Source organism: Peromyscus californicus, unplaced genomic scaffold (genome assembly GCF_007827085.1).
Source record: "Peromyscus californicus insignis strain IS unplaced genomic scaffold, ASM782708v3 Scaffold_12__1_contigs__length_115047231, whole genome shotgun sequence".
In the NCBI taxonomy this organism is placed as follows: domain Eukaryota; kingdom Metazoa; phylum Chordata; class Mammalia; order Rodentia; family Cricetidae; genus Peromyscus; species Peromyscus californicus.
Window position 1 is genome coordinate 55,045,271 of NW_026294413.1, and position 14,814 is coordinate 55,060,084.

The window sequence follows — 14,814 nt, forward strand, 5'->3', positions numbered from 1 at the left end:
AAAAAGAAAATACTTGAATATCAAAACTATTGGGAAATTTGTTAGCCCAGAACCCAAATATCTGGTCTCATTTTGTTGGATACATCTATGATGCACATGTTTAGAAAATGGTAAGCTATGCTTTGTTCTGATTCTGCACAGTTAGAAAATCAAGAAATTTAAATTAAAACACATTTAGAATAAATCCTTCATTCTATTGTGTCATGGTTTTGCTTGAGACAGAGTCTTGGTATGTAGCCAAGGCTGTCAAGACCATGGTCGGTCCTCTTGGTTTGGCCTTCCACTGTTGAGATTACAGGTATGCTGCCATGCATGGCTAAATTTCTAAGAGCTGTATGCTATCCTATTTCAAGGAAGAAAACATAATGTTATTCCCAAAATGTTTTAATTTTCATTAAAAATGTGTTGATTTGCTTTTATGTTTTGAATATTAATAACTGATAATTAGCATCACTATAAAATAAGTTAAATTGTCTTTTTTAATCTTTCATTTTAATTTCTATCAGCCCCTATTTCTGTCATTTCATTGCCTTTCAGTTTAAGAAGTACAATAAAAATCTTGCTGAAATAAGAAAGAGAGTGCTTGAGATGGCCAATTATGTCAACATGGTATGATATTTTCATTAACTGTACTAACTTTAAACACTTTGTTAAAAGATGTTCTTGAGTGTTTCTCTGAATGAACATGAATCTAGGAAGGCAAGCCAAGTCTCCTGAGGCTAAGGCTGAAAGGGGGTCCAAGGAATGATTATGAATTTTGCTATTTCAGTAGATATTAATGCTTCTGAAAGGCAGCGCTCAGCAGGCCAGAGAGACAAGAGGAGAGGTGTAGGGATGGTACAACTGCCTCCATACACAGGAGACTTCTCTGAGGACCAAGGCTTAATTCTTCATTATAGTTTTCTTTCTGTAGCTTGTTCTGTTCTACGTTTTCCCCTTATCCCTTTTATACCACCTAAGACAAAGATTTCTCTGCAAGGAAAGATTGACTCATAACCACAAGTTACTTATTTTCCAAAAAACAAACTAAAATCTTTACAGAAGAAGAAATCACATTATGATCACAAGTTACATGGTTTCCTTAGAAGTCCATAAGTAGTTAAATATTTTTCTTTGTATTAATTTTCCCACCATAACATCTTCACCCCAAAGCAATGGTTCTTTTATGAGTGATTAACAAAGTTTTAAGCAAGCTAAGTATATTTCAGCAAGTTCCTTTTGTACTGGTGGGCAGCTGTTAGCTATTTCACTGTAGCAGATTTCTATCCTTAATTCTACTCCCGAGAAAGTTTAAACAAGTGGTCACTTACTTTTCTTTCCACACAATAGAGTAATTTAATTTCCTGTCACAATTTTTTTTTGAAGGTACGTACCGGTGCCTGTGATTAATTCTGTAAATTACATGACCAAGGAACTCAGACCTAACCTTGGGTGTAGGGACATAATTTTTTTAATTATCAGCCTGTTTTTCCACAGGCAGAACTCATAGGTCTATAATGCATGAAACTTTCTTATTCTTATTTTCCATCCTCTGCAAATCTCATAGCTAGCAAAGGGGGAGGTGGCTTTTAGCCTAGTTTTGCCCTTTTTGTATCTTTTATTGGAGCAATTGGCAGAATACCTCAACCATTGCCCTCACCATCTTTACTGTCCTAACTGCCTGCATCTTTTAAGCTAACTCAGAAAGTCCAATTAAACCACGGAGCTAACTAGTCATCATTGTTCTTATAAGAATCATCTCCATTATAATCTGCAAGTAAATTACCCAGTGGAGAGTGGGATTGTCCCAAGAAACAACCACAGTATACTAGATATAGCGGGATCCTTTTGTGTAGGAATCACACCATGGCAGGAACAGCAGGAACAAGGCAGGCAGTAGCAGGCAGGAAGAACAGGGGGCGTCCTGGAAACAATCCTCCTGGGGCTTTGCCTCTCCAGGATGTACCCAGCATAGCTTTTCTCTCCACTGGGCTGTATTCCATAAGTGCCATTGCTGACTTCAGCTCCTCTGACATGGCCACCAGCATATTAATACCACCCTGTTCTAAGGACAAAAATAAAATAACAAATCAAGCTTTGTTTAGTAGGATTTTGTTTCCCAAAATTAACTTAAGCATGTACTGATAACCAAATTCCAATAGAAAATTATTTCAGGGAGTTGAAGAAAAAAAGAAACAAAATAGATTCATCATGTCTGGAACTAAAGTACCTTTCTTACTTGTATTATCTCATTCAATCTTGAAAACAACCCTCAAGATGTTACCTAAATGTAATTTTCAGATGAGCATTTTGTCTGGAAAAGTATAGCAATGGTCATATTGATGAAGGACATTCACACATGATTGCTTTTGAAAGATAAAGTGCAGCAGAAATATCAAAAAGTAATCTCAGTATTATAACCCATTGCTTTTCAATGTATTCTCTTTGGACAGCTTTACAAAAAGCTTGATGCCCATGTGGCCTTAGTTGGAATGGAAATCTGGACTGATGAGGATAAAATAAAGATAACTCCAGATGCCAACACCACCCTGAACAACTTCTCTAAGTGGAGAGGGAAGGATCTGCTAAAGCGAAAGCATCATGATATTGCCCAGTTGATCTCGTATGTATGACTTCCTCTTTGCAGTCTAGATGGTATGTACCATAGACTCTATTGTCAGAGCCTCAGCAATGAAAGTGATATCTTGGAGCATGTGTAAGATGGAAGGAGCTACACAGAGGGAAATTGAAAGGCTTTAAAAAAATACTCAGATGGGTACTTGTTGGATATGTTTTACTTTGGGTCCAAGTATTGGCTTTTTTTAAATTATAAAGATAAAACAATCTGTCATTTATCAGAATTCTGTTTTATTGTGTCTACACAAAAGAAGGACAAATATATCATGAAAAGAGGGATTTAGACTGTGTTTAGAAGAACTGATTCACTTTAGCCATGAGTTAGGAGAAACTTCTAGAAACAAAGTAAGATTGAGTGTTATATTAAAACCCCACACCTAGACTATTCTGCTGAAGGGCCATTTAAAAACAAGAGCTAAAATAGATATAATGGATGAAAGTTGCATTGAATTTTGATGTATGAGATCAAGAATGTGCCTCTGAACAGGTGCATAGTTTCAGTGATGTCAGCTTCCTCAGGGAACAGTGCATGACATGGAAATGGGCAGCTTACATTGTGTAGAATTAATTTATACTTTGTAGTGATCATAACAAATTAATTCAGAATATGGGTTTAATATGAGCGTAATTCCCATATATATGTACACACATTTATATAATTTATTATTTACATATATAATATACAATTTATGTTTTATATTGATAATAACAAACCAATTTAAAGCTTACGAGTTTAATATAAGCTTAATTCCCATATATATGTACACACACATACACACACACACACACACACACACACACACACACACACACACATACACACACACCATGTGGGCTAGTATGACTGGAACTAGCCAGGCTGTATTCCTCCATATGCAATCTTTCATGTGGCCAGCATAGACTTCCTCCAGTATAGCCATCTCAATGTAGCAGAATTTTTTAAAAGTGTTGGCTTCTCTCACATCACCATTCCATGAAGTCTAGCCTTAAAGTTCGCATAACACTACAATGGATGTATGATATGAACCACATGGATGTATGTTCTTAACAACAATGGATATATGCTTTTAACCACAATGATTATATAATCTTGACCAAAATCCCACACCCCAGTGTTGGGGAATATTATTTTAAGGTGTGTTACTTTTGTTTTTGTTGCATTTGTTTAACTCTGTGAAACTGTATTATTGTGCCTGTCTAAAACACCTGATGGTCTAATAAAGAACTGAACGGCCAGTAGCGAGGCAGGAGAAAGGATAGACAGGGCTGGCAGGCAGCGAGAATCTATAGGAAGAGAAATCTGGGAGGAAAGAAGAAGTAGCCAGAGAAGGAGGAGGACATCAGCGATCCCGCCAGTCACGGAGTAAGAAGGAAAGTAAGATATGCAGAAGAAAAGGAAAAAGCCCAGAGGCAAAAGGTAGATGGGATCATTTAAAGATAAAAGCTGGCAAGAAACAAAACAAGCTAAGGCCCAGCACTCATAAGAAAGAATAAGACTCTGTGTGTGATTTATTTGGGAGCTGGGTGGCAGGCCCCCCAAAAGAGCGAAAACAACCAACAACATTTTGGCATACCAATGTGGCGCTTGAATATCCCTAGGGCCCGAGAAAGTTCAAAAGAAAAAAAAAAACATGGCTCCTATAACTTTCTGCCAGACAGTTTCTGCTGGTCAGTAAGCCCTTGAGCAGCTAGTAGGTTAAGTAGGAACAAAAAACTAAGTTTAGAACTCTAGGAAGGTTGAACACAGTTCTCAGAATGAATGTCTGATGGGGATCCTGTCCTTCAAATCGCCCCCGGTGCTTCTCCTCACCCCTCCTGAAAGACCTTTCTCCACCTGGCTCCTCCCTACCACTTCCTGTCAGCTAGTTGCTGACTCAGTCTCCTGAGGGCAGGTGAATTTTATTTAATCAAACACATCTTTGAGTCATTAAACAAATGTTTCAGAGCATAAACAAAAGTAACACACCTTAAAATAATATTCTACAATACCCCAGGGCCCATCTATTTCCAAGATAAAGGTGCTCATTGGGCTGTAAACACTACAGGAATGATTTATTGAACCACATGGCTGGAGAAGAGCAGGCAGACACAGCTACTTAGCTTGGAAGAGTGACTTCTAGATTGAGACACTCTTTTGGGTGGAGTCTCTTCCCTAAGGAAGAACTTAATGAGTTCCTGAGCTATGATCTCAGTTGCTGGAGAACCTAAGTGATTTGAACTCTTTCCAGAGTGGCTCCCAAGTCAGTTGAACTGCTGTATATTTATATACTACAGAGCAATGGCAGAGAAATGGAAATCATAGACAAGACTTAAATGTGTAGATAAATTTTAATGGAATGCTAAGAAGATATCTCTTGAAGAGATCAGAGCAAACAGGAAAAAAACTCTCTAATTTCCTAGATGGGAGATTTACTGTTCCATTTATAAATTTTAAGTCTTACCATTTACTAGACAAATTAATAAGATACCTATAATGCAGGGATAACCGGCTAAGAATATTAAAGTCCAAATATACTCTATTTATGGAGAAGAGAAGTCAAAATAGATAATTACAGAGTGGAGGAAGGTGTTACTTTTATTAATGTTATCAATGGTGAGAATTGATGCCATACAAATGTAGAATCAAGTACCAAATCTTCTATGATATAAAGTTAAATTGGTTACTGATATGATAAATCTTTAAATATGCCAAAGTGCAGAAGTATAATTTCCAAATAATATGTATGTAAAATCAGATGAGGTCAAAAGATAAAATATACAGGGAATAAACAGTGAGGGAGAAATTCTATTAATTTTCTAATCTTTCATGTCAGAATCAATATTTTATTCCTTTGATATTGTTTAGTGGAAGGACACAAGTTGAATCAACCGGGGAATTAAAGGTTTGACAAGTGCTTAAGATTCCACTAAGTAAACAAGGGTCCACACCTTGTGCAGATAGGAAAAGAACATAGGCAAAGGAAGGCACTGTGACCAATGCTAATTAGAAATAAAGATACTCCAAAAGCAAAATTAAATTTGCTAAAAACCATTAGCAAATAAATGCAATTGGTCTAAACCTGTTTGCATTCAGTAGCAAAAATATCACAAATACTTTTCAAATCTTACTATAACAAAAAACATTATAAATACAACATAAGAATAAGTGGTTAAAATAAAGTATGAGAAAGATATAAATTAAAACAAAACATGAAATTTAGCTTATAACCAAAAAATTATATACAAGGGAACATTTGTTAGGACTAAAGGAAAACAAAACAAAACAAATCCCACAAAAACCAAAACCAAACAAACAAAAATCAGTTTCTTTCCTTGACAAGGAATAAATTTAAATGGAAAATTATAAAAATTGTAATAGTCATGAACATGTCATAAACATTGGATGTTCTTACATTCAAATGCTTGACTTTCAAATTCTGTGGAAGGCAGTATTAGAAAAAAGTCCCTTTTATGATTTCAAAACCCCCCAAAATACTTAAGTGATGGCTGGCAATTTAAATTTCTCCAGTACTTGTTTAGAGTTCTAAATAAATTGTTTATAAGAAGGACAGTTTCCTTATTTATACATTCTTTCTTTTCTTCCTTGTAGATCAACAGACTTTTCTGGATCAACAGTAGGCCTAGCGTTCATGTCTTCAATGTGTTCTCCTTACCATTCTGTTGGCATCATTCAGGTCTGTTTGAAGTTCAAATGTTGGTTCTATGCATCTCACAAATTCATAAAATATTGTCTTAATGAACAATTTTGATACATCTTTAGGATCCCTGCCTCTAGACTCAAGTGTACTATCAGCCTACAGTTTTATTTTCATATAATATGATTTTTAAAGGTTTTGTTGTTATAGTAAATTTGGCCACATTCAAGGAATTGGAATATATTTCCAACTCTGATTTTCTGCACAATTGGAGTAGATTTGCTACTGTATCTTCTAAAATCTTTAACACAATTTACCAGGAAAACTGTGTAGGAGTGTAGTTTTCTTTTCTTTTGGAAAGAGTTTTGAAATCAAATTTCAATGATTCAGTCAATTTTGGATGGTTCAGATTATCTGTATTTAAGCAACCTTTGTAGTTTCATCTTTCAGGGGAAAAAGATATCCATTTATTTAAGTGGGCAAAAACTGATTGATTATATCCCTTACAATCTTTTCTATATGGAGCTAACTTACAACCTTATCCTCTTTCTTATTCATGATATTGATCATATGTGCCTTTTCTTTTTTGTTGTGGCCAGTTTCATTAGGTATTTATCAATTTCTTTGACCTTTGCAAAGGTAATTTGTAATTGGATGTTTCTCTCCTGCCCACCTGTTCCCAAATACCTGGCAGCTGCTTCCCAAATAATTGATTTAGAGGCTTAATATTACTTATAAATGCTAGGTCAATAGCTCAGGCTTATTATTAGCTAACTGTTACATTTTAATTTAACAATTTAGCCCATATTCCTTATTTGCCCTCTGCCGTGTGGTAGTACCTTTATTAGTATGGCACATTCATCTCCTGCTCCCTCTGCATCTGCTGGTGACTCTCTGACTCCACCCTTTTCCTTCTCATCAACCTTAGTTGGTTGCCCCGCCTATACTTCCTGCCTGGTTACTGGCCAATCAGTGTTTTAATAATCCAATTCAAGTGACAAATCTTTAGAATGTATAAAAGTATTATTCCACAGCAATCATTGATTCTTTCAGTAGTTTTTCCTCTAAACTTCATTGACTTATGGCCTTGTCTTAGTAATTCTCTGTCCTTTATTTATATTGTATTTAATTTGTTCTTCTTTAATGCAATCAGTGCCCCACTATGTATTTTAGCTGCATTGATACATTGAATATATTTTGTTTCTTTCACTTTAAATACTTCATAATTTTTCTTTTTAGACCTAATTCATGTATTATTTATAAGTGTTATGTAAAATTGTTTATTATTTTTATGCACTGGGGTGTACTCTGTAGAATTTTGATTTTTGATATTTGTCTTTTGTTGATGTCTCCACATGAACTGACATGAAAGGGTCTTCTATTAGTGTTCTAGAATTGTCAATAGTATCCAAGTAATTTTGGTGTTGTTTGGAACTGTTCAGTCTTAATGAAAAGTGGGCATTGAAATACATAAACATAGTTACTAGTTGGTCCATGTTTATATCTTTCAACTGCATAGTTTTGCTTCATGGGTTTTGAAGCTCTGTTGTTAGGTGTTTTTTATATAAGTCTAGTCATTGTCTCCCTGAAGAGATGACCTACCTTTTATTGTCTCACAATCCTCACAAATGTACTAATTATTCTGGTGTCCACTTTGTCTAATGTTGAAATGGTTACACCAACATTTTGGGATTACTGTTTGAGTGATAAATCCCTTTCCTTATTTGTGTGTTTTTGGTATTTGTGTGTGTGTGTGTGTGTGTGTGTGTGTGTGTGTGTGTGTGTGTGTGTGTGTAAGAGAGAGAGGGAGAGAAAGAGAGATCTTCAGCTGAACTCAACACCAGTAAGAGTATGTTACCATGAGAGGTACATGCCATTTTTCATGTTATTACCCTTAGGACTACAGTAACTACCATCTTCGAGTTGCAGGGACAATGGCCCATGAAATGGGCCACAACCTCGGCATGATCCATGACTACTTGAGCTGCAAGTGCCCATCTGAAGTCTGTGTAATGGAGCAGTCTCTAAGGTGAGGGTGTTGGAGACACACTGTGTGTCCCTGGTTTTGATGTCCAGTGGTTGGTACTAGACTCAAGCTCATAGTCAACACCTTGTTAAAGACTTTATGTATGTCTTAGAATTAGAAGAATTTTAATAAAATCAGGAAGCTTACATTTTTATATCTTGGATATATATAACACCCAATAATAAGCAAAGGAAAATGTCATAGGGACAAAGGGTTGTATGGAGAATAATCTGAAAGCAAGGGATAACCCAAGTTTGCATGAGCCACTATTGACCAGTGTGATCCTCTAAGGCACTGGCTGTGTTCCTGGAGTAACACTCATAGCTCAAGGAGCCTCTCAGCTCAGGACTCAGACACAATGCCCACAGCCTTGGTGACACTTCTATGTGAATTCTGCATAGGCAACAGCAGATAAATAAATAAATAAATCATAAAGCTAAATCATATTGACCACCAAATATTGCTGCAAATACTAAAAATTATTTATTTCATTTAATTCCATTTAATTCATTAGTAATTTGATATTTGAATCCTTCACTGGTGAATCTGTGCCATATCAACTTATCTGCACCTCTATGAATTTTTAAAATTATTTATTTAGACATGGATGGTTGTTTTGCCTGCATGTGTGTCTGTGTACCACCTATACCTTTGGAAGACAGAAGAGGGCATCCTGTCCCCTAAGACTGGAGTTACAGACAGTTGTGAGCTGCCATGTAGGTGTTTATAATCAAACCAGGGTCCTCTGAAAGGATGAGCCAGTGGGTGATCTTAACTTCTGAGCCATCTCTCCAGACCCTAAACCTAATTTTCAAAAACTGTTCATACTAGAGACACATTCTCTCTTTGGGGTTGGGGCAGCTCATCATTTTATTCTTGTGTTATCTACATGGCTCATGCAACAAAAAATTTATTTTTGCCAAATTTTTGTAAAAATTTTGTCAAATATTTCATAAACTCAGAATGGGTGATTATAGGGAAAGAGTTTTTGAAGGAAAATCTGATAATGTCCCTCAACAGAAGAATAAATAAAGAACAAGTGGTACATTTACATAATGGAGTATTACTCAGCTGTTAAAAAACGACATCATTAGCTGGGCGGTGGTGGCGCACGCCTTTAATCCCAGCACTCGGGAGGCAGAGCCAGGCGGATCTCTGTGAGTTCGAGGCCAGCCTGGGCTACCAAGTGAGTGCCAGGAAAGGTGCAAAGCTACACAGAGAAACCCTGTCTCGAAAAAAACAACAACAAAAAAAAAAACAAAAAAAAAATGACATCATGAAATTTGCAGGCAAATGGATGAAACTAGAAAAAAATCATCCTGAGTGAGATAACCTACACCCATAAAAAACAAATATGATCAATCATCATCAGAGAAGCTTCCTGCAGCAGATGGGAACATATGCAAACATTAAACAGAGGGTGAGAAACCTTGGAACATTCAGCCTTAAATTGGATGTCTCCTTCATGCTCTTCCTCCTCTCAGAGCTCAGGAAAGATGGAGTGGAAACAGTGTTAGAGCAAGAGCGGGTGGAGGAAACCAAGAAAACAAAACATTGTAAATCAACATGAGCAAAGCACCTATGAATTCACAGACTTAGGCAGCGCTCACAGGGCCTGCACGGGTCTGCACCAGACCCTCTGCATAGATACTGTGGCTTCCAGTTTGGCGTTTTTGTGGAACTCCTGAGTGTGTGAACAAGTGGGTCTTTGGTTCTTGTGCCTTCTCTTGGGGTCTTTTCCTTCTGTTGGTTTGTTTTGCCCAACTTCGATGTGATAGTTTTTGCTTTGTCATATTATATATTATATTTTGTTATATTTTAGCATTATCTCAAGGAAGCCTTTTTTAAAAAACGAGAAACGGAAAGGGAGTGAATCTGGATGGGAAGGGAGGTGAAGAGGAACTGGGAGGAGTAGACAGAGGAGAAAACATAATCAGATATATTATGTGAAGAAAAAGACAAATTTTCAAAAACAGAAAAAAAAACTTCTCACAGAAAAAAATTGGAAAAGATATTTATATCCCTGTCTTGCTGGAAAATTTTCCAGGCAATCTTATTTTGAAGGATTTTTACATTATCTATCTATCTATCTATCTATCTATCTATCTATCTATCTATCCATCTATCTATTTATCTATCTATGAATATATATATATATATATATATATATATATATATATCCTTTTTTCTGTTCTTACCTTTACTGCTAACTCCATTAATTTTTTTCTTGCTCCTTCCCCCAAAAGGACCTGGCTTCTCCCCAGTTCCACAGTTAGTGTCCTTTCTCCCAGATATTATTGCCTGTTTAAGCCTTACCTTCATTTATAAGATGAAAAGAATGTCAGTTGGTACTTATCTAAAGGAATAAGATCTATGCATAAAATGTGCATAGATGTTAGATACATGCATGAAATACAATTGTTTCCCCCAAATGATCCAGGGATGAGAGAGATGACATGAGTTGGCCAAGAAGCATTTTTGTTATCATTAAAAGTGGTCAGCATGCTACACTTTGCAAATGGTCATGTTTACCCACTAAGCTGAGATATTCAAATCCATACAAGTGGGTGAATTTAGAAATGTAGATGTTCTCATAACTTAGTACCTAGTCAGTGTGTTGTAGTTGATTACTGTGGTAATTTGTAAGTATCATTGTAGTTGATGTCAGCCATTACTTCCCACATTTAAAGCATGATTGTACTGCTTTTTCTCTTTCTTTATCTACATAGGTTCCATATGCCCACAGACTTCAGCTCCTGCAGCCGTGTCAACTATGGGAAGTTTCTTGAAAACAAATTATTATCCCATTGCCTCTATAACACCCCCGTTGCCTTCAGATATCATATCCATCCCAGTCTGTGGGAACCAGTTGGTAGAAATGAATGAGGACTGTGACTGTGGCACCCCCAAGGTACTTCTAACCCTTTCTAAAATAAACTGGTTCATTTATCAGTTGCTAAGAACATAAAGTGTATGATTATATAGCCCATCATAAAACTGAACGTTTCTTGGGACTTCAGATAGGTAGGTATTTTTCAGGCTAGTCTGCTAAGGAATGTGCAGATCTTAATATGTCATTATCTTTTTCACTAGATCCCTTTCCATCCTGACTTTGTAGCTCCACCCCCCACTTCCCGCCCCCAAACAATGTCTTCAACCCTCGCATTCTGGTTGAAATTCTTCAGGTAGCTCAAGCAACTGTGGATCAGTGAGCATCAACCTTAGGTGTAACACTATAAGCAGTATTTAGAGAGTGTAAATCATTTGCTTTCCCAAGCTCACAGACCTGGCCAGAGCAAGAGTCAAGCTCTAGACCCAGGTCTTGTTTATTGACTCTCATCCCCACTTCCAGAATGGATCACATATCCCATATCTGTTAAGACTCAGAAATCATTGTCATCACAATCCAAACCCCAGCCTGATCTCATCCTATTCACAGGCCGGCCAAAATCCTAAATAGGGTTCTGCCCCACCCCCGTTTTTTTAGCACTTAACAGGAGTGATGTATCGTTCTCTCTAGGGACTGGCTTTGCAATGTCTTCAGAATAAAATTAAATATTTATTTCTTCTATCTACAGGGATAGTCTTTCTCTGATGATGTTTTGATTTAAACTTAGGGAAGTAGTTTTAACTCTAAAAGTATTGTAATTCTTGAAGTCTAGATTTTTCAGTAGGATTCTTGACAGGTACAATAGGAATCTCCTGAGGCTCCAGATTCTCCAGTACATGTAAATAAGGATTTGGAGCTCTCAGAAACAAAAAATCAAGATCAAAAGAAATTATATTGCTTTCATGGGTGTCCAGGCATTTGTCATTGCAATATGATGTCACTTACAAATGTGTTGAGCCACATTAGTAGTTATTCTGGGATATGTGCTAGAATTAAATTTATGGCCAGAGTATGTATGTTGAAGATTAATTTAATAATATCCAGTATCTATGTTGAAGACAGAATTGAATTGAAGATGAGATAGAAACATAACTAATGAGTAGGATTAATCAAGTTGGATTGTTCTAAAAACTATCCTTTCCTTTTGTTTTCCTTCATATTTTATCAATAGAACTTAATAATATTCATATGAAAGACTTGTGGGAAATATATTTGTTCAAAAGGATAGACAGTATATGTCCGTTAAAATCTATGTAAGTTAAAGTCAGATAAACACAAGGCACCAGCTGCTCAGACTCTTTCTAATGACTTTGTTTGTCTTTATTTTCCTAAGGAAAATTTTAAGTGCTACCAAGTAATGTGTATATGTGGTAAATAAGCTATATTATGAATTGTACTAGAATAATGTACCACTTTCATCTGTGGCTGACATTTTCTAGGAATGTACCAACAAATGCTGTGATGCAAAGACCTGTAAGATCAAAGCAGGTTTCCAGTGTGCCCTGGGAGAATGCTGTGAGAAGTGCCAAGTAAGATTCATTTGTTCCAATTTTTACAATTGTGATTATTTTTCTATTTTAATGTTTCAGTGATTATGTTAAGTCAAACAGGCAGAGCAATGTTTTTCTTCCTAGAAAATAATGACTCAATCACGCCTTGGGTACTTTTCAAATTCGACTAGTTTCCCAATAATGCAAAGGAGATATTATCTCATTTTTCTTTTGAATGAAAGGAGGCTTAGGGAGGAAATTATGAAAAAATAGTATGTCTCCTATCTGTGACAACCAGGATAATCCAGGAGGGCATTATACCAAGTGAAAGAAAACAGACTCGGAGAGACAAGGGCTGTATACTCTCTTGTAAATCCAGACTCTAAAAATGCTGACTTTAGGACTGGGCATGTAATTCAGCTGGCAGAGTTCTCGCCTAACAAGCATGAAGCCCCAGGTTCAATCCCCAGTAGAGTATGAATCAGGTATGGTGGCTCACATCTCTAATCTCAGCATTCAGGAGGTGGAGTAGCAGGATCAGAAGCTCAAAATTATCATTGGCTGCATGAAGGATTCAAGGCCAGTCTGGAACATGTGGATTACACACACACACACACACACACACACACACACACACACACACACACACACACACACCAAAATATCACATTGCTCATCTTAAATCCATACAGTATAATTTTTGAAAAATAAAAACACGATCATTATTCAGTAGGCAAACCAACATGGGCAAACATGGCCAGCTCCAAGACCATTGGGAGTTTCCCCTTTGGCTTCTTCTCATACTGCAGGGCCTCCCTAGACGGCATCACATGAACTGATCAAACCTACCTGTACTGATGGATCTGTTAGAAAAGTATTTTGAATTGAATGGGGCTTCTCGTATCTTAAATCAGGACCCAAATTCAAAACCACATTATTTAAATCTAAATCCAAGGGCTCACCCTCACTGCATAGAGGATAAAAAGAGCAGAAATCTATATTGGAGAGCTCAGAGGACACTTCACATGAAAGGAGTATTTCCGATGACCAGGAAACAGAAATGAGTTGATTTCAGATTTAGATTTAGACATCAGAAGAAAGAACGTCTAAATGATAAGAAAGGGCGCAAAGAAGGGACTTGGTGCGGTTTGGTGTAAGAGATCCAGGCTGGTTGGAGCAGTGGGAATTATGTTTGGAGGGTTGGTGAACTCTGGCTGCAGTTTTGGTCTGATCCTGTAACTGGTATTAAAACAGTGGAAATTGTTTGGTCCATGAGATGAACTGTGCCTACTCACACAGTCAGCAAAGGATGAGCCTCCTCTAATTTGCTGAAGTGGCAGAGTAGTTGGTATTTATCAAGGTTTCTCTGAAGAAGTAAGGGCAAAATGTACAGTACTGTTGCAACAGAGTTCATATAGGAAGAGGGTACTTGGTTATTTCTTTCTTTACAATGCAACATTCCATAACAAGAGTTGACAAGAACTACCCAAATCTGCAATGAAAAGAACCGAGGAAACTCGATGCCTGGGAAAATCTTGAGGTATGCGGAGCTGGCACTTGCAAAGCTGTCTCCTTTTTCCAGAAGGTTCACTTAACTAGCAAATCCTAAAGTTGCAGACTTAAAGCTTATAAATTCAACAAAAGGAGATATATAATTCTCTGCTCTCTATCTGATACATTGCCTGGCATGCCTCTTTTGTTATTATATGTTTCTTTAGTTTTTGTATTGCAAATTCAAACTATGAATTGCTTAAAGACTCAAGAGTATTGGCCAATATCAACACTAGTGATATGACATGTATGTAGTCCAAGTGAAATTACAGTAAAATTATTCCATAGCCCCGAAGACCAAATGGATTATTTGTGTTAATCTGAGGTGTCAGAGCAAGGGGCAGGGTGACATACATTTTCTGGTTTTTGTTTTCTTGCAGCTTAAAAAGGCTGGGGCTGTGTGCAGAACAGCAAAAGATGACTGTGATCTGCCCGAGATGTGTGATGGTAAATCCAGCCACTGCCCAGTTGACAGATTCAGAGTCAATGGTTACCCTTGCCAAAATGGGCGTGGCTATTGCTTGATGGGCAGCTGTCCCACCCTACAACAGCAGTGCATGGAGATGTGGGGCCCAGGTAAGGTACTGACTGAATTAGTTCCTTTTT

At 36.9% G+C, this 14,814-nt stretch overlaps 1 protein-coding gene across 1 annotated transcript in view; it reads left to right on the forward strand.

Annotated features, from left to right (window-relative positions):
- Positions 1–14,814, forward strand: part of Adam28 (ADAM metallopeptidase domain 28) — a 105,575-nt gene that overhangs the window by 65,105 nt on the left and 25,656 nt on the right. Inside the window, 8 exon segments of the mRNA XM_052734247.1 lie at positions 538–609; positions 2,433–2,602; positions 6,206–6,290; positions 8,150–8,280; positions 11,007–11,100; positions 11,102–11,188; positions 12,607–12,696; positions 14,589–14,784. Of these exon segments, the coding sequence (XP_052590207.1) occupies positions 538–609; positions 2,433–2,602; positions 6,206–6,290; positions 8,150–8,280; positions 11,007–11,100; positions 11,102–11,188; positions 12,607–12,696; positions 14,589–14,784 (925 nt within the window).